The sequence below is a fragment of the Apus apus genome, chromosome 9 (genome assembly GCF_020740795.1).
Source record: "Apus apus isolate bApuApu2 chromosome 9, bApuApu2.pri.cur, whole genome shotgun sequence".
NCBI classification, from domain to species: Eukaryota; Metazoa; Chordata; class Aves; order Apodiformes; family Apodidae; genus Apus; species Apus apus.
The window spans coordinates 12,203,816-12,228,617 of NC_067290.1; the positions used below are offsets into that span (position 1 = coordinate 12,203,816).

The window sequence follows — 24,802 nt, forward strand, 5'->3', positions numbered from 1 at the left end:
CCAGGAACAGAGAATGATAGATGAAGATTTCTCTAGCAGTAACTGCTGCGCAGCTTCAAGGGAGGACAGAGATTTGCAATACACAATTATCACAGAATGGATACAACTAACATTTCAGTTTAAACTGAGGTCACATATTGGGGTGCACTTCAAGGTGGATGAAGCAGATGGCAGACTCATTTCTGACATAAAATACTTTACTCCAATGCAACAACAGTGAAGAAAGGCAGGGAGAGTAAATTCACTAAAATGCAGGACTGAAATTAGCAGACGAAGAAAGTGAACAATCCATAACTTGAAACCACCACTTCTCTTTTTTATCAATGCTCCTCATGTTTCACTTTTAATTCAAGATGAAGCCAAGAAGTTTTCACACTTGAGAAACTCTTGCACAGCACAAGACTGTCCTTTGCCAATAAGATTTTTGCTTTGAAATATATCTTTTCTTTACAGTAATCTTGCAGAAAGGAGCAGTTTGATGCAGATGTTTAAAATGTCATTTTAAAAAAGAGATTTTAAAAAAAGATTTTGTCTTTTTCTTTTTAGCCCTTGGAATGTTGTTTGTCTCTATTGTTTTCACACTAACTTCCTCAAACTAGCTTTTCGTTACTGAAAAATATCTAAACATTTTACACTGAAGTATTTTTTGACAAAATAATAAGTGGCATTAACCCTTGATGGAAATAATTTTATGTGTTTTACTAACAGAACCACTGAAAACCCAAATGTTAGGGATTAGCTTGGGCCTTCCTCTGATAAAACCATTAGAAGGGAATGGAAGGTTTATGAAGCTCTAAGACCCCATTTTATGTTATTTATTTATTTTTACTGATGCTTAGGTGTTAGGATTCAGGATTGAGATACGGGGATGAAGGAAAAAGGAATTTCGTGTCCCTGTTACATTTTTTTTTTCCAATAAATGTCTTTGTACTAGAACTGTCTGACATGAAAACAGCTAAATTAATGCTCTCTCCAAAAAGCTTTACTTTCATAATTAAAAAAAAAAATAAATTATATTATACTTGAAGTTTATATTTCCACAGCTTTCCAGAAACACTTTTTATGGAACCACACAACTGCTGGATCCTTGTTTATAGCTTGTGCATTAAATGTCTGCCATTGGACAGAGAGGATTATACTGTAAAACTGTATTAAAATCAGAAGTATGTCCACCTGCAATGTAGAAGAACATGACCTGTAGTAATAGAGAGCTTAGAGGAAATTCTTTACATTCTCAGAAGGGTCAGAGGCTTGCCACAAGCATGGTTTTGTTTAGAAATTTACAAGCCTGTTTTCTTCCTGTCAGATTGCATACAATGCTACAAAGATGGTTGAAGCTTAGTGATGTTACCTTGGAAGTCATTCATGCTTTGGTTCTTGGTTCTACTGAATGTTCTATACTTTTCCATTCTTAAAATCCACTAATGATTTTAAAATAAATAAATAAATACATAAATAAATACATAAATAAAGCAGGACCAAAGCTCAGTGCACTGCATGTTATCTTGTTCTTGTTCCAGGAAACTTAATATTGTACAAACTGGACAGTTGATATGTTTACTATGCCTGAAAAAAATACTTAGTTCTAAAATTCTTTAAAATATTAACAATTCCATACTCTGCTACCGCAGACTGTGAAATCCTCAGATACCAGGTAAGGATGAACAGGTGATCCAACAGTATCACCCCCGAAGTGCAGATGTTCCTCCCGCCTGTGCCCCGGCTCACGGGGCTCCACACGTCACCCTCCGGCAAACTCAGAAGTGTTACTAATGTGCTTAAATAAATAATAACCATAAAAATAATTATCTCTGACAGTGTAAACCGTGCACAGATCTTTAGCTTAATCCATTCCACTGACACAAGGCTGTTTTTCTTCATGACACGCCCAGATGCGGAGAGGCAGTTCAGAGGAAGTCAACCATAAACGGATAAACTGACACAAGATGCTCGGGGGAGCAAGTAACAGGGAGCGGAGCTGGGTAGGGTGGTTGATAGGATCCCCCATTCCACAAAGGACTGAAAGTCCTTTCCTCGCAGGAATGTGAGGGGAATCTGAGCGACAACGCGTCTGACACCCCCCGGATGGAGCTGCAGCCGGCTGGACGCGCGGGGAGCAGGGAGGGAGCCCCGCGCCCTGCTCGGCGTGGCCAGGCCCGCTGGGCGCTCGGGACCCAGGGCTCGGCTGTGCCCTGCCGGAGGCGCAGCCGCCCCAAGCGCCCGCCGCCCGCTAACCCGGTGCGCGGCAGCCCCGCGGGACACGCCAGGGCCCGGCGGCCCCGCCCCAGGTCGAACCCCACGTAGCGTTTTCCGCGCAGGGGCGGGAGGAGCCTCCCCGCTCCGGGCTGCCTCAGCGCCCGGCGGAACGGCAGGCGCGGGGCTCGGCGTTCCGGCCGGCGGCGGGGACGGGTGCGCCGGTGACACCGCGCGGCCGCTTCTTGCCCCCCCGCGGGTGGGTGCCGGGATCCAAGATGGAGGCGGTGAGCAGAGCAGGGCAGGAGATCAGCCTGGCGGCCCTGAAGCAGCACGACCCGTACATCACCAGCATCGCCGACGTGACCGGCCAGGTAGCGCTCTACAGCTTCAGCCCGAAGGCCAACGAGTGGGTAAGTGCGGAGGAGCGGGTCTGGCCCTCCCCACGCCCGGCCCGGGGGGCGGTGGCGGGGCCCCGGGCCGGACCTTCGCGGCGCCGACCGTGGGTGGCGGGGCCGGGACTCCGCTCGCCTGTGCCCTCCCTCTCCCCGGCAGCTGCCTGTCCCGGCCTCTCGGCGCAGGGCCCCGGCGGGGGCTGCTCTCGCCCCCGGGGAAGTTTGGGATTCGGGTGCCTTCCCCCGCGGAGGTGCCGACCCCGAAGGGAGCGGAGAGCCCGTGCCTGGGCACGGGAGGGCACAGCCTTGTTCGCGGAGGTGGGGCAGCTGAGGCCGAAGCAGCTGTGGGGCTTGAGGTGACTTTTGCTCTCGGTGGCCGTTCCTGGGTCGACTCTTTTTTATTATTTAACTGTAATTTGTTGTTGATGCATGTTGAACAGAGCCCTGATTCAGGAAGGGTATTTGAGAATTGTTAGTATCCATCCTTGCATCAAAACGCAGTTTCTGCTTGACTGCCAGTTTTATCACAAAACTAGAAACCAGAGTATGTGGAACCTGACGTTGTTTTATGCTGCACCAGAGGTGCATGGCTTTCTGTGCTTGCGGGTCACCAGCATATGGTGAAAGTTGCTTTGAAACATGAGGTATGAAACAGCGTCCAGGCAGTTGTTTGTTCTGTTGCTGGCTGTGCTGCCATTGCCACTGTTTAAATAACAACTGTTTCGTATTTGCAAACAAATTAACTGTCCATATTTAAAATAAGGAAGGCAAGAATATTATAAATCTGTAATTAAAATGCTATACAAAAGCTACATAACTGTGTGAATAAGCTTATCCCTTAAATGCAGCTCCTCTCTTTTGTAGGAGAAAACTGACATAGAAGGGACCCTGTTTGTGTACAAAAGGTAAGGGGTATTATGATTTTTTTTCTTTCAATTTCCTTAAGAAAACAAACCTCAGGTGGCTTTGTGTGTAGTTTTCACGCTGGGTTTACTGCATCTGGTAAACTCATAATTATTGTCCAACTCTTAAGTTCTGTGTACTCATTTGAAAAGAATAAACTCTGCACATTGGTGAATAACTGCCAAAAGCACCCAGAAGTACTGCTGAAAAGTCATAAAACCTGATGAATGGTGCATATTTATCCACACAAACAAAACCAATTTATCGAGCTTATTTTGTTAATCAAACAGCATTTGTTAATGTATTGAGTTTGTTAAATGCCAAGTCTTCCTTTGTGGCCTACAACTTATTATGGAAAAAATACAGATGGCATATTAAATCATCTGTTCTAACTTAATTTCTGCAATTTCCTAACAGCTTTGTAAATTGACAAAGTTGCTTAAAAGTTTGAGATCTTTCAAAGCCATGAAAGAATTTTCCAGTTACATGGGATGGGACGAGGGGGTGGGAAGGAGAACCAGCATGTAAAACCCATCATGGACTTAAGTGTTAGATTACAGGCATCTCAGAAATATAACAATGAAATAACACACTCTTGAGTGTAAGAGATATAAGTAATGCAGACGTAACCCATCCTGAAACAGACTATCATAGGCCAGGTAATCACAATATTTTATCCTGGCACTGTGAAGGGATACTAATAACTGGTTCCTGTCCACTTTGCTCTAGGTCAAAGCTTGGATATACTAAGTGTAAGGAAACCAGCCAAACTGAAAAAAACTAAGCAAAAAGTTTCCTTGTGACTAGCTGAAATTTTCAAACAAGTTATCTTAGGCACAATAAAAGACTTAACTCATGAAATTAGTTGGCATGCCAATAAATGGCATAGAAGAACAACTGTTAGAGTTTCAGGACTGCTAAAGCTTCAGGTAATAAAGCAACAGAGATTTGAAGATTAATTCATAGCGGTTTTAGGAAGTTGCATATGTTGGCCAAGGTATTAATCCTTGTCTTTGTTTTAATTGAAACAATAGGTCGGCTTCTCCTTATCATGGTTTTACGATAGTGAATCGACTGAACATGCACAACCTGGTTGAACCAGTAAATAAAGATTTGGAGTTTCAGCTCCATGAACCTTTTCTTCTCTACAGAAATGCTAGCTGTGAGTATAACTTTCTTTAATCTATACAAACTGCATGATCTGTTTTATATCTTAGACCAATTCTGATTACTGTTACATCTGTTTCAAGTGTAATGTAATGGAAAGGTTCCAATAAAAATGTCTGATGATGTTTTCTGTCTGCAGTGCCAGATTTACTTAGATAGCTGGGTTATTAGATTATGATGACCACCTGCTATCAATAGGAAGAGCATATCCTAAGTTCAGTATTAGTATAGGTTTAATCTAAAGAGCTATAGCATTAACAAAAACTATGGAAGAATAGTGAATATTGACTTTGAAAGTATTTAACACCAGGAACAGATCTAAGAGTGTCTTCTTTTGCAAGTGAAAAATTAAATATTAATCAGTAGCTACTTGAAGAAGCTGAGAAATTACTCAGCTCTAGGTTGAAGGTTTCTTTTTCCACAATAGGTTTTGAACTCAGGCAATAGATGTCTGTAGCAAATTTCCTGGAGTCTAGAGTCTAGCAAGTCTGGGTGCTGATATAGTGGTTATACAGATTAAGTAGTCAGTATCTTGCTTCTTTTTGAATTCTATAACTGTTTGGGGTCATCAGTGGAGCATCAGAGTCCCAGTGTACCGTTCCAATTAGGTACAGGCTAAAAGAGCTCCAAAGAGCTCAAAGTATAAAATTATGTAGGCCATAAAGAGAGGAGCAGAAAGTGTATGTGTATAAGAAATTCCTGTTACTGAAGTAGATAAATAAAAGGCACCCCACAGAGCAGAGGGTCCTCCTGATAAAAGGTACAATTTCATGTCCTCTTTTCGAGGCAAAGTCCTTGAAACTAGTTTGCTGCTGTCTAGTGACAGGTCCCCCTTACTGAATTACTTGGAGAACCTGTATCCCTTCTGGATACAGCACTTCCTCAACACCATGTCTTCTTCCTATCAGAATGTTCCCTTGAATTCTAGATAGGAGCACTGCTATGCTTCAGTGTACCTAAAAGAACTGTCAAATGTGAATCGCTTCCTGTTTCCCCCTTGGAAAGCCTCTAGGATCTGTGGGGGGAGTAGGATAGATTCCATTATGGTGGCAAATAACAGCTTAAGGTAGGTGGATACTTCTGTTTAATAGTCTTAGAAATCCTCCTTCTGTAATGGTCATCAAGAGGAAAAAAGTCAAAACTTGTCAGCAAGTTGAGAATTCTAAGAGATTAGGGAAGTAAATTACTAGAAAGAAACTGATAGGGGGAAAAAATACTGCATTTAGTTGGATGTTTAAGCAGGTTGCTTGGTTTGTAAGGAAGAGGAGCTGTAGGCAATGGTGGTAGGGGTAGGGTGGCTGATGAGGTGACAGATTTGCAATTACGAGATTGGTTACATACGGGAAGCAGGAAGTTGATTCATTTGTTTGCTGGGCTTGCTGATGTGGAATGGTGTGTGCAAGTGGGAATGACTATTGGCTCACTTAAAGGAAGCAATCAGAGAAGGCAGGCTGTGTGTGAGTTCATTAGAAAGCCGTAAAGCTAATTAAATGCCTTTCTCTCATTAATAAAAGCTCCCATTTTCCTGTGGGACATTTGCACAAGATCTGTGGGAGGTTCATGGGTGTTAGGATAGAGATGACATAGAAAAATACAAGGAAGGAAGAAATTCATACAAAGGTGAGCAAGGAAAATATCATAGACTGGGTATGGAAAATGTATTCTGAAGTAAAGAAGACTATTCTTTTTCCTCTTAGATCTTTTTTATTATAATTTAAAAAAACTTGGATCAGAAATTATCCTTTCTTTCATCACTGTGCTGTCTCCTAGAAGAGGGTGGTAGCATGACCAGAAACAGTCCACACTGATTGCAACTGTTATTTCCCAGAATGTCACACATAAGCAGCAGATCAGTTTTTGTGTGCTCTGCTGGACTTTGCTTTTTTTTTTCAAGAAGAAGCTTAACAGCATAGAAAGCAGCATCTAGGCTTTTTATTCCTTATGATTTCAGCACTGCTAACTCCCTTACATGTTGTATTTCATGGTTGTGTTTATTTTTTTCCTTACATGCAGTTTCCCACGTTTTCCCACACTCCCCTGTGTGAGTTAGAAAAAAAAAACAACGTTTGAAATGTTCACTGTTAGAGCTGTTTGCCTCTATCTGCATAGTATTCATGAAACTTAATCCTTAGTGTTGTGGTGGCATTGTTTTTTGAGTTTTTTTTATTTGCAGTCAAACTTCAACATATACATGTTTTATTTGTATGGATAGACTAGGGCATTCTTGTCCAAATTGTTTTCATGTAGAAGAGCGTCCAGTTCTGCTCAGCTGCCTGCTAGCATGAAAAACCTTTGCATTTTTGGGACTAATTCCATAATAATTTTAAGTCAGTGGTTAATGTTGTGTACCTCTAGAAGCTTCATGTGAAGTTCTTCTGAGATCCTTTAATTACTGGAAGAGGATGGGCTGTTGGGTTATGCAAGGAAAAACTCATATACAGAGTGTTAGCAACAGCCCTGTTATTGAAGGGTGTTTTTATGTATCTTGCTTGAGGAAATGTACTGCAATGATTAGCAACCCTTAAGAGGCTGGAGGGTATAAGAATGATTTGCATATCACATTGTCCCAGCTTCAGAATTTTTCTTCTCAAATTCATTCTGCCTACATAATAGGGTTCAAGCTGTAGAAGAATATTTGAACCCAAAAGTTTGAGAGTCTGTCTGCTTTAAAAGTTGTATATAATGCTGCCCAAAAACTTAAAGCATTTATTCATGAGACATCAGATCCTAAAGTAAAAATGACAGGGGTGTGACTAAGAAGCTGTGAGACATTACATCAGTTACAGTGGTAAATATACAAATGCATTCTACTTTTTAATTGTTAGAATTAAAGAAAGGAGGTATCTCCAAATGCAGACAAATCAAGAAATGACTAAAAAAAATTGTTTGACTTAATGAAATTTTGAATTCCTTTTAAAAGGTAGAATTTTTTTAGATTATACTTCATACGTATTGTGCTGTTTATTATTGCTTAGTCTGAATATGTGTTACCAGGTACATTTGATCATTGTCTTTACTTTCCCTCTGGATGAGTGCTCATTCTTTATAGTTTTCAGAGTATTTGTTCATGAAGCACTGAATCCCATTGACTTTTTTTTTTATGAACCTAAGATTGTATTTTGTGACTAGTATGTTAAACTCTGTCTTAAAGAAACGCATACAGTTCTGCCTGTAACAGTCCAATCTGGAAGTTCAGTGCTTTGTTTCCATCTTTAGAGTGAGAATTTGGAGCTGATAGTTGATAGCTTGCTTAACAAAAGAGGAAAATTATTCAAAGCTTTAAGCAATAGCCAACTTACCTCTTCAAGTCTGTAAGACATATTCTTCTAAGTCTTTCTCATTTATAACTTTCCCTCTGTATCCATGGTGTTGGTCTTGATTAAAAGGCTTTTTAATCCAAGCTAGCTCATTTGGGAGTTCAGAGAGATTGATTTCCATGGTGCTGCAAAAAGAGATGCTTAGCATCAAACTCGGGTATTAAAATAAATGATGTTTGGTGTGGGGTTCTTTGTTTTTTTCTATTTTCTTGCTTGCTTCTTATTCCTGTCCAAGGGTAATTTACACCTCTAAGTGGAAAACTCAGTTACAAAGTGCTGTCTTGTGGACTTGTTATATTATCAGTAATTAAACTCATTCAGAACAGCAAAAGCAAAATAAGTCACATTTCTTTCAAATGCCTTTTAAAGTTCTTTGTGAGAGCTCCTGACTGGTTTCAAAACAGGACATTTTTACTGGTAGGGAAGGTCTCACACTATCACCTTTGTTCCTGGCTGTCAGTGCATTAAGTATAACATATCTCTGTGATTGCCAAAGCAGAATGGGTCTCCAGCAAGCACATTAACCCAGTGGTTTAGTCTGAGATAAGAAAGGAGCCTGTTCTTGATACCTTTATAACAGAAGCAGCAATGCAAACTAGGGGGAGGAACTATTGAAAGCTGTTAAGAAGTTCTAAAAATATTTCGTTTGACCTAAAAGATGGCACTCTAACTAGAAGGGGTGTTCCACTGTGGTTCAGCTTTGCAAAGCAGTAATCCCTCTCATTCTGCACTATACTGTCAGATGGCAGTTTGTTAAAATTGTTCCTGATCCTGGATGCTGTTTGCCACCTGCTGCTTTACTCCAGTGCAACTGCATGGGGGATTGTGCTGTGAACTGTATTTGTGAAATGGCCTTAGATATTCAAAATAATAAGGAAAGAAAAAAAAAAAGTTTATTCTAATGATTTATAAATCCATGTGTCAAGCTAATGTTTAAATTGAGGAAAATATAAGAAGTGAATGAGGAATCTCAATGAAGGAGATACTAGAGTGAGGAGAGGTGGCATTTCAGCTAACCTTGCTACTGGAAGAAATGTGAACTTTGAGAGATCTGTTTGAAGTGTAGAATGATGCATATACCATATGCAAATGATGCATATATGTGCTTTTCTTTGAGAATGAGAACGGGTTGGTTTCCATTATTACCTTGTATGACATGTTTCAAAGTATGAGTCTTTTACTGAGAGCGTTTGAAAGGTTTTTGTCTCCCACTTCAGTTGTTCTGCTTCATTGTATAGGAACATGTAAATTGAAACTGTAAAATAAAACTCTTCTACAGTTATGGTGTCTGGAATCTCTGAAACTGGCACGGTATTAAGGAGCTTGTCTGGACTAAAATGTACTCAGCTCACATAAAAGGAGAGGGAGGAATTGGGGTAGAATGAGTTAATGGCAAAGTTGTGGGAAAGTAAGGATGGTGACACTGCTTCTTTCTGCTTACTTCCAATGAAAAACAAGGTGAAACTACAGCTTTGGGATGCAGCTTCATTTTATGTTGCCACCGAGAGAGGTTTCTGTCTCACTGTGGCACTTTGTTATTCCCACTCTTAATTCAAATTTACTAACTGGGTGGCACGGGAACAGTAAGCTGGTGGCCCCATGAAGCAATGGGAGCACAGCTTAGAAGAGACTGAGACCTTCCATTTGATGTATCTGGCTGTTAGTCTTGGTCAGGAAGACTTCCATAATGCTTTTATTTTCACAGAATTTCTTTCTTTTCCTATAGTAATTTCAGCCAAGTTTTAGTGATTGATTCTGTGATTCTGATTGTGTGATTCTGTGATCCAGTCAAGTAGGGAAAAAAGTTGTGTTATGTGTTTAAATAAATATTTGTGGATCAGTGTTTCATTCTAGTAAAAATGACATGTCAGAGAAGAATGTAGATTAAGATAATGGATTACTTATTTTAATTTTATGGAATCTGATTTGTCTGAGATATTAGTTACTCATGACTTTGTGTGTGTTAAAATGTAGTGTGAATCCAACTGAAAGATATTGATGATGATGATTATAGACTGTTTCTACATGATTACTAAAGATGGTGTCCAGCATTCTGTGTCAAAAAGCTGGGTAGAAAGTGTTGAACTAAAAGGAAAAATGAGTCACTTAATTTAGTAGCTGCTGTTGGATCAAACTCTTAAAAGGACAGCAGTAGAAAGATATGCCATTAGATACATGAACATTCAGGTAATGTTAATGCTGGGTGTAGTAAAAGGGTCCCTTTAAGGTTCCTTCCAACCTAAACTATTCTATGATTTGAAAAGAACTGGTAATTGCCTTCTCTGGTTTTAATAAAAGGACGCTCATAGCTAAATTTGCAGGCATGCAAGAAATATATCCGATACAGTTGATATATATGGCATGCAAGAAATATATCAAATGCATTGAGATGCACACACAAACTTCTAGGGCAAGGGAGCAGAACTGGTAGTATAAATTAGTCCTATTTTGAAAAGAGGAAGGTTAACATTCCAGCCTGTTGGACCATATCTAAGCTAATGCCCAAGTTTACTTGTTCATAATCTGCTTTACATCTTTGTAATACTGTTCATGTTTTGCATTATTGATTGCTTGCCAGTAGTACAAAGTGGAAAAAAGCCTCATACTCTGGACACTAAACTTGAGATTTGAATCTACTTCTGGTCTTCTGTAGGTCTGTTTCTGGCAGAATTAAGTGTGACTTTTATCATGTGTCCCATTAAGATATCATTATAGGTTCCTTATCTTCATTTCTTCAGCAAGCATGCTTTTGAAGAAGCTTTCTTCTCTTGGCAGTTTGTCTGATAATGGAGTCAGGGAAGGGAAAGAGCTTTTCTTCAGTGTTAAAATATACTACATGACTGAAGAAGTAGCTCAAACTGGAAACATTTGCAGGTTTCTATGGAGTAGACCATTCAGTTGTATTAAAAAGTAAATATTAATAAACATTTCATAAGCATTGGCTACATGTATGAAATTATTGTTTATTGGCTTATATCTTTTACAAGAAGAAAGCTCCTTAAATTATCCTGTATTAATTTTTTATGACAGCTTTGTTGTCTATTCCTTAAGCTGTAACTTCTGAATAAACTAACACCCAAAGGAATATAGTTATTATTTAATAAAACAATTTTTTTAAAGAAGCAAAGTAGAACTGAGTTTGTGTTAGGATATTGTTACAGAAGTGAGGTGTGGGCATGACTTTTTTAAGGGTTTTGGTCGGTAAGCTAAGGGTAAATAGGTCTAGATAAAAAATTTTGGTTAATAACTGCCCTCTTGGCTATGGCTTGAAATAATTTTGAGTGGGCTTTGGTTGAGATTTTTGAGTGTTTTGAGGAGCCAAAAAAAAGTTGGGGGGCAGGAGGAAGGACTTAACTTGAAATAAAAATCTACATCTGGCTGGAAAAGGCTGTATGGGGTTTTTTTTTAACACTTCTTTCCTTCACTTTTAAGTCATATTTTTTTAATCAACTAGTGATTTCAACTTCATAAAAACATTGGCATGAACCACAGAATATAGATGAGTTTTAAAAGGCTAAAAGTGTCTTTTTCAGGAATTAAAATATTGTAATGGTAATGTACTTGGTGTCCAGTTGCCATTGATGTACTTATACGCCATGTGCTGACAGACTTTACAGGTGAACCAAGATTTCAAATAACCTGCTTAGTGGGTTGGAAAGAGTTCTGCAGATTTGTCCTGTTGGCACAACTGTGGGGACAGAGAGGAGAGTATGTACGTGGGTAAAAATGGCCTCTGAAGTGGGGTTGTGATGAAGAATAGCATATGGCACTACTGACAAAATTTGTCACTCCAGTGGAGTATCTTTAAGCTCAGTGATCAGGGTCTAAATCTGCCAACTTTCAGTGTAATTTTACTTATTCTGAAAGCCAGAATGGGGCCCAGTGTCTTGCTGAGAGGGAACCCTTTTGCCCCCATTGCTGTGAACTTGATGCTTTCAAAGAGTAGGGCTCAATATGAATCTTAGTTGCTCCATGAATGTGACAGTATGATTGGAGCTTTTCCTCTTTCCTAGACAGTTACTTCTCTTATAAAAAGAATTTGGAGAGGGGACATTCCAGAGAGCCTCTGACTGAACTGTCATACTTGAGTTTCAAAAATTGACGGATTTTTAAATGAATGTGTTTAAAAAAAAAAAAATAAATTTTTAGCCTAGTTTAAGTGATGAAATCAGTAATTCAAAACAGAATGTTGTAACTGTAGTGAGAAGGAATCTGGTAGTTAAAACTTCATATTCCTGCCACTTCTTATTTACAGTGTCAACATCTTATAGTTCTTGCATTTCATATGATTGAAGTTGTATTTATTTGCACGTGCTATTTCTGATTATTTTTTAAATAGTAATCTGTCACACAGAATTTTTAAGTGAAAACTGATGGCAATTCATATGTTGCAGATCTAATGGACTGCTGAGGGGGTTTTTCTTTTTTCCTAATGATTTGATTTTTTTTTTAACCGTTTGTCTTACACTTGCTTTTTTTCTTATTTCCAAGTGTCAATTTACAGTATCTGGTTTTATGACAAGAATGACTGTCATCGAATAGCAAAACTCATGGCTAAGTAAGTACTGTGGTCTTATTATTCTGTAATATTCTTTTTATGCAATATAGAAAAAAAATATATTTCTTAAATGTGTTTTATTTTTTTTGTCGCTCCTTATGCAGAAAATGCTAATGTTCTTGCTGATACAATTTTTTTAGTAATCAAAATGTTGTGGTGTGAGTTGGCTTTTTTGGAGAAGTGGGGGTTAAAAAAATTTGCAGCATTGAAGTTTTCAGTTAAGTGGTAACAAAATGAGCTGAAGTATTAGTTGACATTTTCCAGGGAAAGCAAGTGTGAACACTGTTTATTTTATACTTGATTTTGTATAGAGATACTGGCAAAGGATCATCTGATGCAGAAAGTGTATACAAATAAACTATGGCCACTGTGTTTTGGTTGGTTTTGTGATTTGTTTGGTGGTGGGCTGTTTTTTGGTTTTTGGGGTTTTTTTAAAGGCTTTGTTATTATTCCTAACTAAAGTGGAAACATTGGAGCATAGGGGGAGAAGTAGGTAGAATCTTAGAGAATTAAAGAGATGTTAGGAGAGTAAACAAAACTATTAAATAATAGAATCTTTTTGCTGCTAACTTCTGGATTGTTGTTTAAGTTGTTTGGTTTTTTTTTTTCCCTTTCTCCCCCCCTCCCTTTATTAACACAGAGAGGCAGAAGTGCCAGAGTTGGCATTATTGCTTTGCCCTGGTTTATGATGCAGATACACATTCATGTGGTGGGAGGATCTCAGCACCCTAGAAAGTTTGAGATTACAAATTATTTTGAAAGGTCAAAAAGCTAAAATGTATTTTGAAAATGTGGGCATTTTTTGTGGTAGGTATTGGAATGATTGTGGATTAAAAGTATCTTTGAAACTGAAATTAGAGTTAATGCATCAAGCAGACTTTGGGGAATACGTATCGAGCTTTGTCACTTCAGACTTCTACAAGTTAAACTAGAGAAATCAAATGTGCACCTAAGATCTATTGGGTGGATGTTGACAGCATGCAGACAGTTAAATTTTGCTGAGCTGGTTAGGACCTCACTTTACTATCATTTTTAGTCTTTGCTGCCATTAACTTGGATAAAAAACGTGTAAATCATCTTTGCTAGCCTGAAGTCTTATTATCTGAGTGCTTTTTTCTTAAAGCCTTTCTTCATGATTAGATTATAGAAAGTCTGAATACTTCTAGTTTTTTGTGGGTTGCTTTTTAAATTGTGTATTGATTTGGGGGTAACAAGTATTTGCAGTTGTTTTCATGGTGAGAAAAGTATTTAATGTAAGTATATTTACATACATTTTTTTAAAAATCCTGTCAAATGAAGTCGCACTTCACCTGGAAGCGCGTGCCTTAGAGCTTCTGAGTATCTAAAGATTCGTATTAGGGAAAATGAAATTAAGGCATTATAGTTCCATGTTACTGTAGGGTGGAAAAGCTACGCTTTGGAGGCTTTAGTTACAAACTTAATGAAAAGTGGTTGATACTATTTTGCTGAGATTTGTTTCCACAAACATCAACTTTTTTCTCACCCAAAATAGGTAGAAGGCAGTCAGAAGAAAAATTAAAATGCTGATACTTCTGTGTGCTTTTCTGCACGTAGGAGGATGAAATTGCAGGAATTATTTCATCCCGAGGTGAAAGATGTACTCAAGAAAACTTAAAATACACATTTTAATTTTAAAAATAGAGTCTTAAAGAAGGAAAGCTGCGTTTCAGCACATGGTAGTAGGCTCCATCAGGCTTAGTTCAGTTTATTTTGAAATAAATATTTATGTTGTCTTCCTGGAGTATCAGTTTTGTTCTACAGTTTTTTGTCTTTGTTTTGGGTGGAAATTTGGATTGGCACCCTTACATTTAGGTGTGGGTGTCTGTATCACCGATAAGAAGGAGTACTGCCTTTTTAGTACCTCAGTGCTTCAAAAACTTAACCATAAAAGGTTTCAAGGAGATTTGTATTCTCCTTTCCTGCTGTTTGACTTGACCTTATTGTGCCAGACTGAGTTAACAAGATTGCAGGCCATCCATTTATATTTTGGTGGCTTATCTTTCCAAAGAAAAGTAAATTAGTGTTTGTGGGCTTTGTAATCACAGACTTCAGTTCTCACATTCTCTCTCCCCCTCTTCTTCCTTCCCCTTCTTTCCCTCCCCTTGCCCTTCTGTGAGGTTGTGCCAGGTATATTTTCAATGCTGTAACTGCAGATACGCTTAAGCAAACTGTCACAGCAGCTACTGTGTCCCCAAAGGAATGTGTGCCTCTTCCACTATCTGATATAACAAAAAGAAACAGCAGGCCTTGCTTAAAAAAGATTTAATCCTGGATTGCATGCAGAGCATGCTCAGTGTACAGATTTGCATTAGTTTACTTATGTCCCCAGCAAAGGCATTTGCCTCACAGAACTCCTCTGTTGGTTTATTTTAAAGAATTCTAGGTTTTTCTGAACTGAAAAAAAATATGGGACTCAACAAACTAACTTTAGAGGGAATTAATTTGAGTCAAGATTGTTTATGAGGGATGAGCTTTCTAGAAGAAGTAGGACAGAAACAAGGGTTTTTCAAATCTTTGTGAAACTGTTGCATTCTGACATAAATTTGTAGGGGTTTTTTTATTTTTAGGTTAATTTATAGGCTTTATTACCCTGTTTTAACAGTCAGACCTAAACTGACTTCTGATATACAGGCAGTAAACTAAAAGTGGGAGCATGTCCCAGGAGGTTTTGTGAGGGTACTCTTTCACACCTACTCCAGCACCACCATCTGAATGTAATCTACACAAAACAGAAGTTGGAGGAATAGCTATTAGAGAGTTATCTACATAAGAAGATAATTTTTATTTTAAAAAAACCCAAATATAAGAAGGTTACACCTCATAATGGACAATTGAAAACTATTATGACATGATTTTCAGAAATCTCTGTGAAATGGAGGTACTCCTTGAAGATGTTTTGCTATGAGACCAGTTAGTACTATTTTAATGGGAAGATGGTTTGTTGAAACTTTCTGGACCACCTAGTTAAGAGCAGAAGGAGGATCTCAAGACTGAAGCCTTTGCTTCACCTGTCAGGCAGCACACACATTACTTCAGCTGTCTAGAATTCTCCCTTTTACTGAACTACTTACTTTTTCTGATACAATTACTCTGACACTTAATCTCAAAGTATTCTGGTTCTTTTATCTTGCCCTTTCTCATCCCTAGTTTTACGAGTTGAGTTTAGACAAGTCCTAAGTCAGGACTGTATGACCACGTGGGGAGCTAGAACAAAATGTTCTCTCAGGGTGTCACCATAGAAACATTCATACAGTATTGAGCTGCTTCATCCAAATGAGCACATGCTGCAGGTCTTAGAAATTGTCAGACAATGTCAATTGGCCTCTGCATTCCAAGTTCTTTTTGCAGGTGAGTGCTTGCTTACAAACAGAAAGCTGTACTAATAATGATAAACTGGTTAAATATGCAGCTTGTATGATTAAACATTTTCCAAGTATTTTTGAAAGCTATGTTGAGTTTTTAAAAGCCATCTAATCCTTCTTCAGATAAATGCAGCTAAACTCTACTGAAGTAAATGGGTTTAGTTGCTAGAAAACTGGGAAGAAATTTCTGAGACTCGACCTGTTTTTTCCTTAGAGATGTCTCATACAGGTATATATAAATATCTAATTACAGTCTACAAAATCTAGAATTACTCCTGAGCCCTGAGTGCCCCAAGAAACTGGAGCCTGAAATGATTGACACTTTATGTGATTGTTATGATGGTGCCTCTTGGCTCCCCCATCAGCCATCAGTTCCACAATATGAGAGTTCTCATGTGACTTGCCAGCTCCAGAGCTCTGCCCTGTTTACAGCGCTTGTTTTTCCTTAACATATTTCATTAATGCAGGCTTAAAAAAGAAGGGATTACAGGCTGGTGTGTGTTTATTTCAAAAGGATAAGCTTTAGCGCATTGCACAGCCGTGTATATCTTGTGAACTGCATATGGATTAGAAGTAGAAGTGTATGCTGCCTTTTTTTAATTAAATGTATCAAGGACACATCTTGCATATCATAACTGTCTTTTAAATTGAAGGGTTTTGGCACTTGAGGCAGGTAGGAGTGGAGTAGAAGTGGTGAATGAACTGTAGGCACCAAAGGCTGGAAAAAACGTTGTGTTGTAGACCTGCAGGTAATTTATTTTGTTCAATAACATGGCTTGATTTGGTTAAAGACAGAAAAAATGCATGTTAGGAAGTAAAGAGTAAAAATGTAATTTACTCTGTATGGTATAATATGTGTGCTTTTTATATAACACATGCTTGAATGTCCACGTATTTTATTGAAAAAATGTCCAACTATGATGGTTTTACAGAAGTTGTGTTTACTGTAGGCAAATGTCATGAGAGACAGACCAGTGCTGTCTGGATTGGAAATAAATTGTACAGTGATTTGACAGTTTGTATAAACCTTGTAGCAAATGAAAACTTTTAAACTTCGGTCAGCTATGTATTAGGTTTGTATTCAGGCAGGACACAAGGTGTTAATATGCTGGGAGCTGGGAGTACACTTCACTGCTTTTTGCAGTGTGTTAACTCCAGGTAAAATTTTCATGTCCTCTTTCTCCTTTCCTGTTACAGAGTGGTAGAACAAGAAGCTCAGAGATCACAGCAAGTTTCCCAGGACAGAAAAAGTCCCAGCAGGACCAATGGCTGCAATGAAAACAGACCCATTGACATCCTGGAAATGCTCAGTAAAGCCAAGGATGAATATGAACGAGTAAGGAAACATCTGAGAGTTTTTGTTTTTCTTTCCTGATACTATGAACAAGTAAAAACACTTATTCTACTTCTGAATAAGGGGCTTAGGATATCTCATGATTCCACTGAAATTGCATGCCTTGTGATTTCTGAAAGAGGGGTGTTAGAGAATAATTCTTATATACTAAATTGTCCTGTGCAATACACTAACTCAAGATTGAACAGTTGTACACCTCACCCATAATTTAATGGGCCTCTGTAGTCTTTAAGTTTTAATTGCTACTTTCTGGGGAGGAAAAAATACAGTTTTAAAAATTGATACCTGGAGATGCAGACACAACAAAATATTTTTCTAAAACATTGCAAATGCTGCTTAATCTCAGTACTCATCTACTGTCTTGTTTTGTGAGATCTTTGTCGAAGGAAATGTGAACAAATAGGTACAGATGTAATAGAGTAGAAGAATGTACCACCAAAGGTCTGGTTTTGTGATCTTGAAGCTACATTATTGTCAATATTCTTTATAGTGCCTGACACTGTTTTTTCAGTGTTTTGCTCTGTACTGAAAGTCACTGGAGGAAATCTGCCATGATTCAGGCCATAATCAAGAGCGTTCACAGAGCTGCACAATAAAATGCCTTGGCATGTTGAATAATAAAAGCCTACAAACTTTGTGAATTATGGCATGTCTGTGATACAAGCACAGATGCACAGTGACTTAGAGAGAAGGGGTGATGTCAGGAAAAATTCATATTATAAAATGGTGGGGGGTTTGCAAAATATTTTTTTTTTCATGAATTCAAAAGTTACATTTTTGCAATTATTACCTTAGTGGGCAACTCTTCTCCTACTTTTTCATTATTTCTCTTTTTTAAGAAAGCTACCTTTTAACACAACAGCTGTGTTTTGTTTAAAGAGTATTCTCTGCCATTGCTTCAATCACCTTGTTTTCAGATTGAAGTCTTGTTCCCTCTCTCAAGTACACTATACTACAAAACAGTCTTTGATGTCAGTCAAGATAGGTTTAATACTGATGATGTGTTCTGTCTTGAAATGTAGCTTGATAGACCCATTTTACAACCATTTCTACTGCTATGAGAAAATTTTGTCTCTGGGAATAGCAAATAAAAATTGTATCCAACAGCATCTGTCGCTTAGTCTCGAAAGAAGTCTTGTGGGATTAGAGATTTAGTCATTCAGTACATTTGTAGACTCTGTGAAGCACATCTTTTAATAGCTGTAGACTAAGTATAACAATGCTGTTCCACTATCCCTCTGTTCCCCAGTTTACTGCTTCTGTCCTGTTTACTGTCTGTCTATCCTCTTAATAAATGTATTTCAGAAGGATGAGTCTAGTATCTTTCGCAGTGTTAAATTCACTAGTTTACGTAATGAGGGGTAACATTAGTTATCTTAGGAAATAATTACTTTATATAGTCCTGAGGACCAAATTCGTACATGTAGGATGAACATATTCAAAAAAAGGAAACAAAGATTCTGAATGTGCCTCTCCCCAAGTGTAATAATACAAGAGTGTGCAATAATAATGTGAGTATAACATCGCAGAGCTGTGGTATGTTTTTTGCGGCTTTACTGGTGGGAGAAGAGTTAACAGATTAGTACAGTGCTCAATTCCTTCCAGAAGCTTGCTTGTGCAGCAGAATGCCTCTGAATACCTGGGATTTGAGTCTTTGTAGGATTCTGTATTTTCGCAGTACAATGTGGGATGAGAAAAAAAGAATGAACACATGGATTAAGTCCTGTATGAATGAACTTAAGTTGTCACTTTCTGATTTAGATTGAGAGCAGGTGAATGTGACAAACCATAAAATACATCTGACCCAGGCTAGATAATAGTTTCTGAAAATCAGTAGTGTGTTTTTTCAATGCTTTAAATACAGATTTAAAAAAATAATAAATTGCTTCTGATTCTCTGAGCATCAGTGCTGTTTGGGAACAGGTGTCTTTGTATGAAGGCCAGCATCATGGAAGTAACAGCTTTTGTGAGAGTACGGAAGGAAGCATCAAACCTAAATGACGCATCTTTCAGTTTTATATTAGTTGAGATGAATTTGAAGATACCCAAGGCTTTTTGGGAAGAAGAAAAATAAAACAAAACAAAATTCAGTGTTTTGGTGGTGCCACCCTTTTGGGGTGTGATGAAGTGTTTCTCCCTTTGTCCTTGCAGTATTGGATAATACACATTTCCACAAACGGCGCTTAAAAATTACTCAGGATATAGCAGCTTCTCCTCTACTAATTTGCAGTTCTTTTTAATGTGAGAACATTGAAAAGCTTTTGCTAGAAGCAAAGTTCCTAAGCATCGTGTAAGAAGCTCTGTAGGCAAGTAGACAAACAGGCAATGTTCTGGGGGTTTTGTGGTGGATGGTCAATGTCTGTGGTGCCTGTAATACAATAGGCAGATACACAGGGCGTGGACTGCAGTCAAGCTACTATGTAATTGGGGTTTTTTGTGTCTTGATCTTGTGTTGTTACGTATGTTTCAATATTGATGCTTTTAGACCACTACTGAAACTAGAGTAATTATTTCTTTTTTTGTGTGTGCATATGGGAACTCTGAACAGAATCTGTTGAACATAATCCCATAGCCTGCTATGATGCTAGTTGTGTAGAAGCTGCCAGATAAGCAGAATTGAGCAATGTTGGTCACCTTTCAAGCAAACTTGTTTGGAGAATGTTCTGTTGATCACCTCAGCTTTAGCAATAAAACTTTGGCACAATAATTTTGGAACTCCTTGTAGCTGAAGTGTGTTAGTGTTAACATGATTAGGTAACCAACTTGATTTAAAAATGGCTTTTTCAGAATTTTTTTCCTGTCTTAATTTTTTTCTTTTAATTATTTTATGGCAATTGGTAATTACGTATGAATTTGTATTTGGGAGCAGAAAGTACTTATCTGCCTGGGACATTCCAGATGGATCATACAGTAATCCTTGTGTGCAGCCCACATAAGATTGGCAGAGTGTCAGCATGTGTAGGGGGCAGAGACAACGAAAAAGAGATCTATGAAGGTCCGAGTGATTTAATCCAGGATTCCAAATCAGCTTAATCCTTCAAGTGCTTACTGCATCAAGTCCATATGTGAAAATGAATGAGTTCTGAGATTATTTTTAAATGAATGGATGTTTTTTATAGTGTGGTGTTGTGTGTATGTTTCAGTAGAAGCATGGGAACATCCTGTAGTGACAAGGAAGCTGTGCTATTGTAACCATAAGGCATCCAGCATTTCCGACACAGTTTTAACCTTCAAGTTAGTGGCTAGAAGTCAGAAAGATGAGAGAAGTTGCTTCTCACCTCTGTCCCTAAATCACAATATTTTTGTATTTATTGTTGTAATTTAGAAATTGAAAACAAGATAATAATGAAACTCAGATTGTTTTTTAACTTGCTGCTAAAAAGTTTAACCCGTATTTTGCTGCTGTGGGTAAGTGACCAGAGCAATCATTGTATGTCGTGCTAATGTTCAGCTAAGCATAATAGTGCATAATATTAAGTTACGCATAATGTGTAGTTTACCTATTGAAAGCTAGACTGTTCTACAGTTTGGATTTTTCACTGGTGATTTAACCTGCAATACAATTTCTGTTTTTGTTTATATGTATATTAAAGATGAAACTCAACCTGTAAACATACTGCCTGTTATAATGCAACTCTGTTTTGCCTTGTTCACAGAAAACCAAATTAACACCTTCTGAAAATACATGTGCATGGTTAATTAAATCTGGTGGAAGTAAATCAGTGACAAGTTCTCTTTCCAGTTACTTAGAATGATTTCTGACATGATTTTTTTTCTAAGATGTTTATAGTTTGGGTTCCTGATCTAATGAAGTACAGCAAACTTCCTCATTGGCCGATAACAGATTAAGGACTTGAAAAGTCTACCTTTTTTATTTCAGTGAGGAAAGTATTAAGCTAGTTGTCTTTTTTTAATAATAAGAGTAAAAGCTGCATGAATACATACCAGATGGTGGATGTCTTGTTATTTTTATTTCCTAAAGTTTGTGCATTCCACAGTGTCTTTTTACTGTCTGTATTTCAGTCAAAGTGCCATGTAAACAGGATTATAGTAGTGGATAAATGTAGCCTTAAAACTCATGTACTTGTGTTTAATTTTTTAACTTTTTTCCCCCCAGAATCAGATCAATGACTTAAGTATTGTTTCAAGTTCTGGAATACAACAAAATGCAAATCCTCCAAAGCCAGAAAGCACAGAACCTTCAGAACAAAAAACATTACAAGTGCAAGAGCAGGTATGTTTCAGCCAAGCCTAAATAAGGTGCTATTATTTTTTTCATTCATTACTTTGTTTTGGTAGCAAAATATTTCTTCTTGGAATGCCTGCAGAGTTGTCTGCTGAATGTGTTGCTGCTTTAAATAAACTAATGGGTTTGAAGACTTTTAGCATCTTAAATTCTGGTTTTTGACTTAGCATTTGAAAACATGAGGCTATGTCACACTACTATGAATATTCAAGTATTTTAAAATGGGTTAACTTTCATTCTATAATTAGTCAGTCTGTTGTAATGTGCAGGATGACTTGCAGAGTCAAGAAGCAAGAAAAAAATTATCTCTGCCACATTACTGGACTGAATCTGGCATCAGTTGGTTTTGTAGTCTTTCATATATAAACTTAAGCCCTGTTTTCTTATGTTTAAGGCATGTATTTAAGGTTTATCTGTGCTACCTTCAAAGCTATAGCTACAGTCTTGCTAAGATAAATAAACAGTGAATTGCTAGACAAGAAATGGAAAGTGCTTCCATCATGGCAGCACCGAATTATCTTTGGCATAACTGAAAATGTGTTTGCTTTTCTTCTCCCACACTTTAATAGCTTGCATTGAGGCTCTGCTTGTATGACTGTTGGGTAGTGATACCAGGCAGCTTGGCCAATTCCTTCATACTTAGATTGTGAAGAAGTGTGTGTGGTTTTGTGTTGGTTTGCTTTGGGGTTTTTTGTTTTGTTGGGGGCAGTGAGAGTGTTGTTTGGGATTTTTTTTACCTGTGTCAAGAACTTTTTGACAGTATATTCCTTCCTCAGCAGGAAGGGAAATATTCTGGGGAGAAAAAAAAGTTCAGTGGTGTTAGGAAAGGATGTAGTTCAAATTGTGGTGATAGAAGTGTTGTGATCTGTTTCAGGTAAGCATTAAATACAGCATGTTGAATTGGCATGTATCCAAATATCTACAAACTCTGAAGGTTGGTGTTGCTCAGGTTCAAACCACAGTGAAGATGCTATTGAAAGTAACCTTGGTTTTACATAAACGTTGTCTTTTGAACGACAGGAAAATTGTTATAAAATATTTAGTATCTTTGGTGTGGCTGGAATAGGTAGCAATAGTTGAGTATCTGGCTCCATTTTTTAGAGATAAATTTGGGAAAAAAATGCAGTAACTGTAAGACGTCGGTAACTTGGGCCTGCTTAGAGTGCCACCCAGTGGGCACTGAAAGGTCAGCAGTAATTCTTCTCAGAAGATGCCCCACAGAGGTGAGCTGCAGGGGCTGCCTCCTGTCCTTGCTTTATTTACTGTTGCATTTCTGATGCAATAAACCTCCGTGTTTGAAAAATTAAATACCGGATGAAAATGTGTCCAACCTTGCATTTAATACTTGAAAGCAAAATATTTTGTAGTAGTAGTAAATAATTTGTAGGACAGGTATGAGCTAGGGTATGGGCAGCAGGAATATGTTTTAGGGGATGGGGTAGTAACAGTTAATGAATTAGAATGAGGAGTGGGGAGTTGGCTGGGATTATTGGCTGTCACAGCCCCTTGTTCCCCTCAGCAGAACATGCACTTTTGGATCAGCACAAGCGATAGACTCAGTCCTGGCAGACAGCTCTGCTTGCTGCATACTTGATCTTGAGACCTGGGAGCTGGGTTGTCTGAGGCTTTATTTTAAAAGAAGGTATTTTCTTTTGGGTCACTCCCTGTACACAGTCAGCTGAAGTGCCCCACCCGACAGTGCATAGAATTGCAGAACAGAAATTAAGTAACTAGCAAAGGAAAAATTGGGAAGATTCTAGCAAATTGCTCTGAAGTAATTAAAGGGAAACAGTTGATTATAGAACAGGTTAAATGACATATTTTTAATTATGTTGAGCTATTTAAAATAATAGCTGCAGAGATACTGGAAAAATTAATTGGGTAACATAAGTGATAATTCTGTAAAGCAAGTTAAGTGAGTTCAAATATATCACAAATGTGTTTGTTCCTAATAATGTTTTTAATAACATGGACAAATGAAAGACTACTGGAAAAACATTCCACTTCAGCTGTAAAGATGCATTTTTCATCTAATTGATACAGGTGACCAGTGAAATTAAAACAAGTGTACATATGATAAATGTCTGAGATCGTGTCCACATACAGGGCTAGTCTGATTGAATTAGAGCATTCCTGTTTATTACTTTAATATTGTAATGTACTAATAGCTATGTTGTAATGTACTAAAAGCTAGTCAATTTGTCATATTAAAGTGAAAAGCTGAGGTTTAAATTAGATCAAGTGTGACTCTCTGCTTAACAGAATCTTTACAGTTGAAGGACAGGTCTCCAGAACAGTAAGATCTGTAGACAAAGAACAACCTTCTTAGGAAGAATTCCTGACATAATTAGTGAGATTTATAAACTGTAGAATATCTCGGGTGCAAAATTAAAGTGTGCCTGACTTTAAGCTAGTTTAAAATTAATAACAATGGCAGTAGAGATTAGTAGCCTGGGCAGAAGTCAGTATGATTTCAAGCTCAAGGTTTTCTTATTACGCTACTTGCATGCTACCTGTGCTGTCATACCTTCACACTGTTAACTGTGCTTGTAAAATTAGAGCTAGCATAGCAATGTCATGGTACAGTAGCTGTCATAGTAAAATAGCATCTTTGTTTAGACATACCATCAGAATACACTGGAATTGTGCTGCAGGCCATTCAGTCTTCTGAACAGAATGTTGTATTTTAGTCCAGCTGTTTTACATAACTTCTGGTTCTGTGTGACCTATTAAGAAAAAAAAGGAAAATTTTGAGATTAAGGGTGTTCATAGCTGTTACTTTTCTCTTCAGTGAAACATTTTTAACAACTTCAGCAAAACATTAAGATGGTATATTTAAAATCAGACTTTTCTAACAGTGTCGGTGCTGTAGGCTAGATGTTTATTTTTTGGAGAGAATAAATGAGTGGAAAATGTAATTGTGTGTGTGTATACACTTTTCAAGGAGATATATATATAGACACACATTTGCTTAGGATTATACAGTTTTATTTTACATACTGTAACATTTATTCCATTATAGCATATCTTGCAAGATCAGTCATGTACCTTTCAAGTTTCTCGCCAAAGTGCCTTGTGTAGCTAGGGCTGGTTGATGATGGCAGGTGCCATCTTAATGACAGAATCCATAACCTTCCCCTTTCTTTACTGCTAGTCCACAGTCTTTCCATAGAAGGCTATAGTGAACAAACTTATCTAGACAGGATGTTTCTTGTAAATGAAATGTATTTCAAAATTCCTGTAAAAAATTCCTGTAAATAGGGCATGCTTGATATCCAAACTGTAT

At 37.8% G+C, this 24,802-nt stretch overlaps 1 protein-coding gene across 1 annotated transcript in view; it reads left to right on the top strand.

The window, feature by feature from the left end:
* The first annotated feature begins 2,431 nt into the window (after positions 1-2,431).
* Positions 2,432-24,802, top strand: part of DCP1A (decapping mRNA 1A) — a 31,963-nt gene continuing 9,592 nt past the window's right edge. Inside the window, exons 1-6 of the mRNA XM_051627700.1 lie at positions 2,432-2,606; positions 3,453-3,493; positions 4,526-4,653; positions 12,467-12,533; positions 17,114-17,252; positions 21,388-21,504. Coding sequence (XP_051483660.1) covers positions 2,472-2,606; positions 3,453-3,493; positions 4,526-4,653; positions 12,467-12,533; positions 17,114-17,252; positions 21,388-21,504 — 627 coding nt within the window. The 5' untranslated portion in view covers positions 2,432-2,471. The remainder of the gene's footprint in view (positions 2,607-3,452; positions 3,494-4,525; positions 4,654-12,466; positions 12,534-17,113; positions 17,253-21,387; positions 21,505-24,802) is intronic.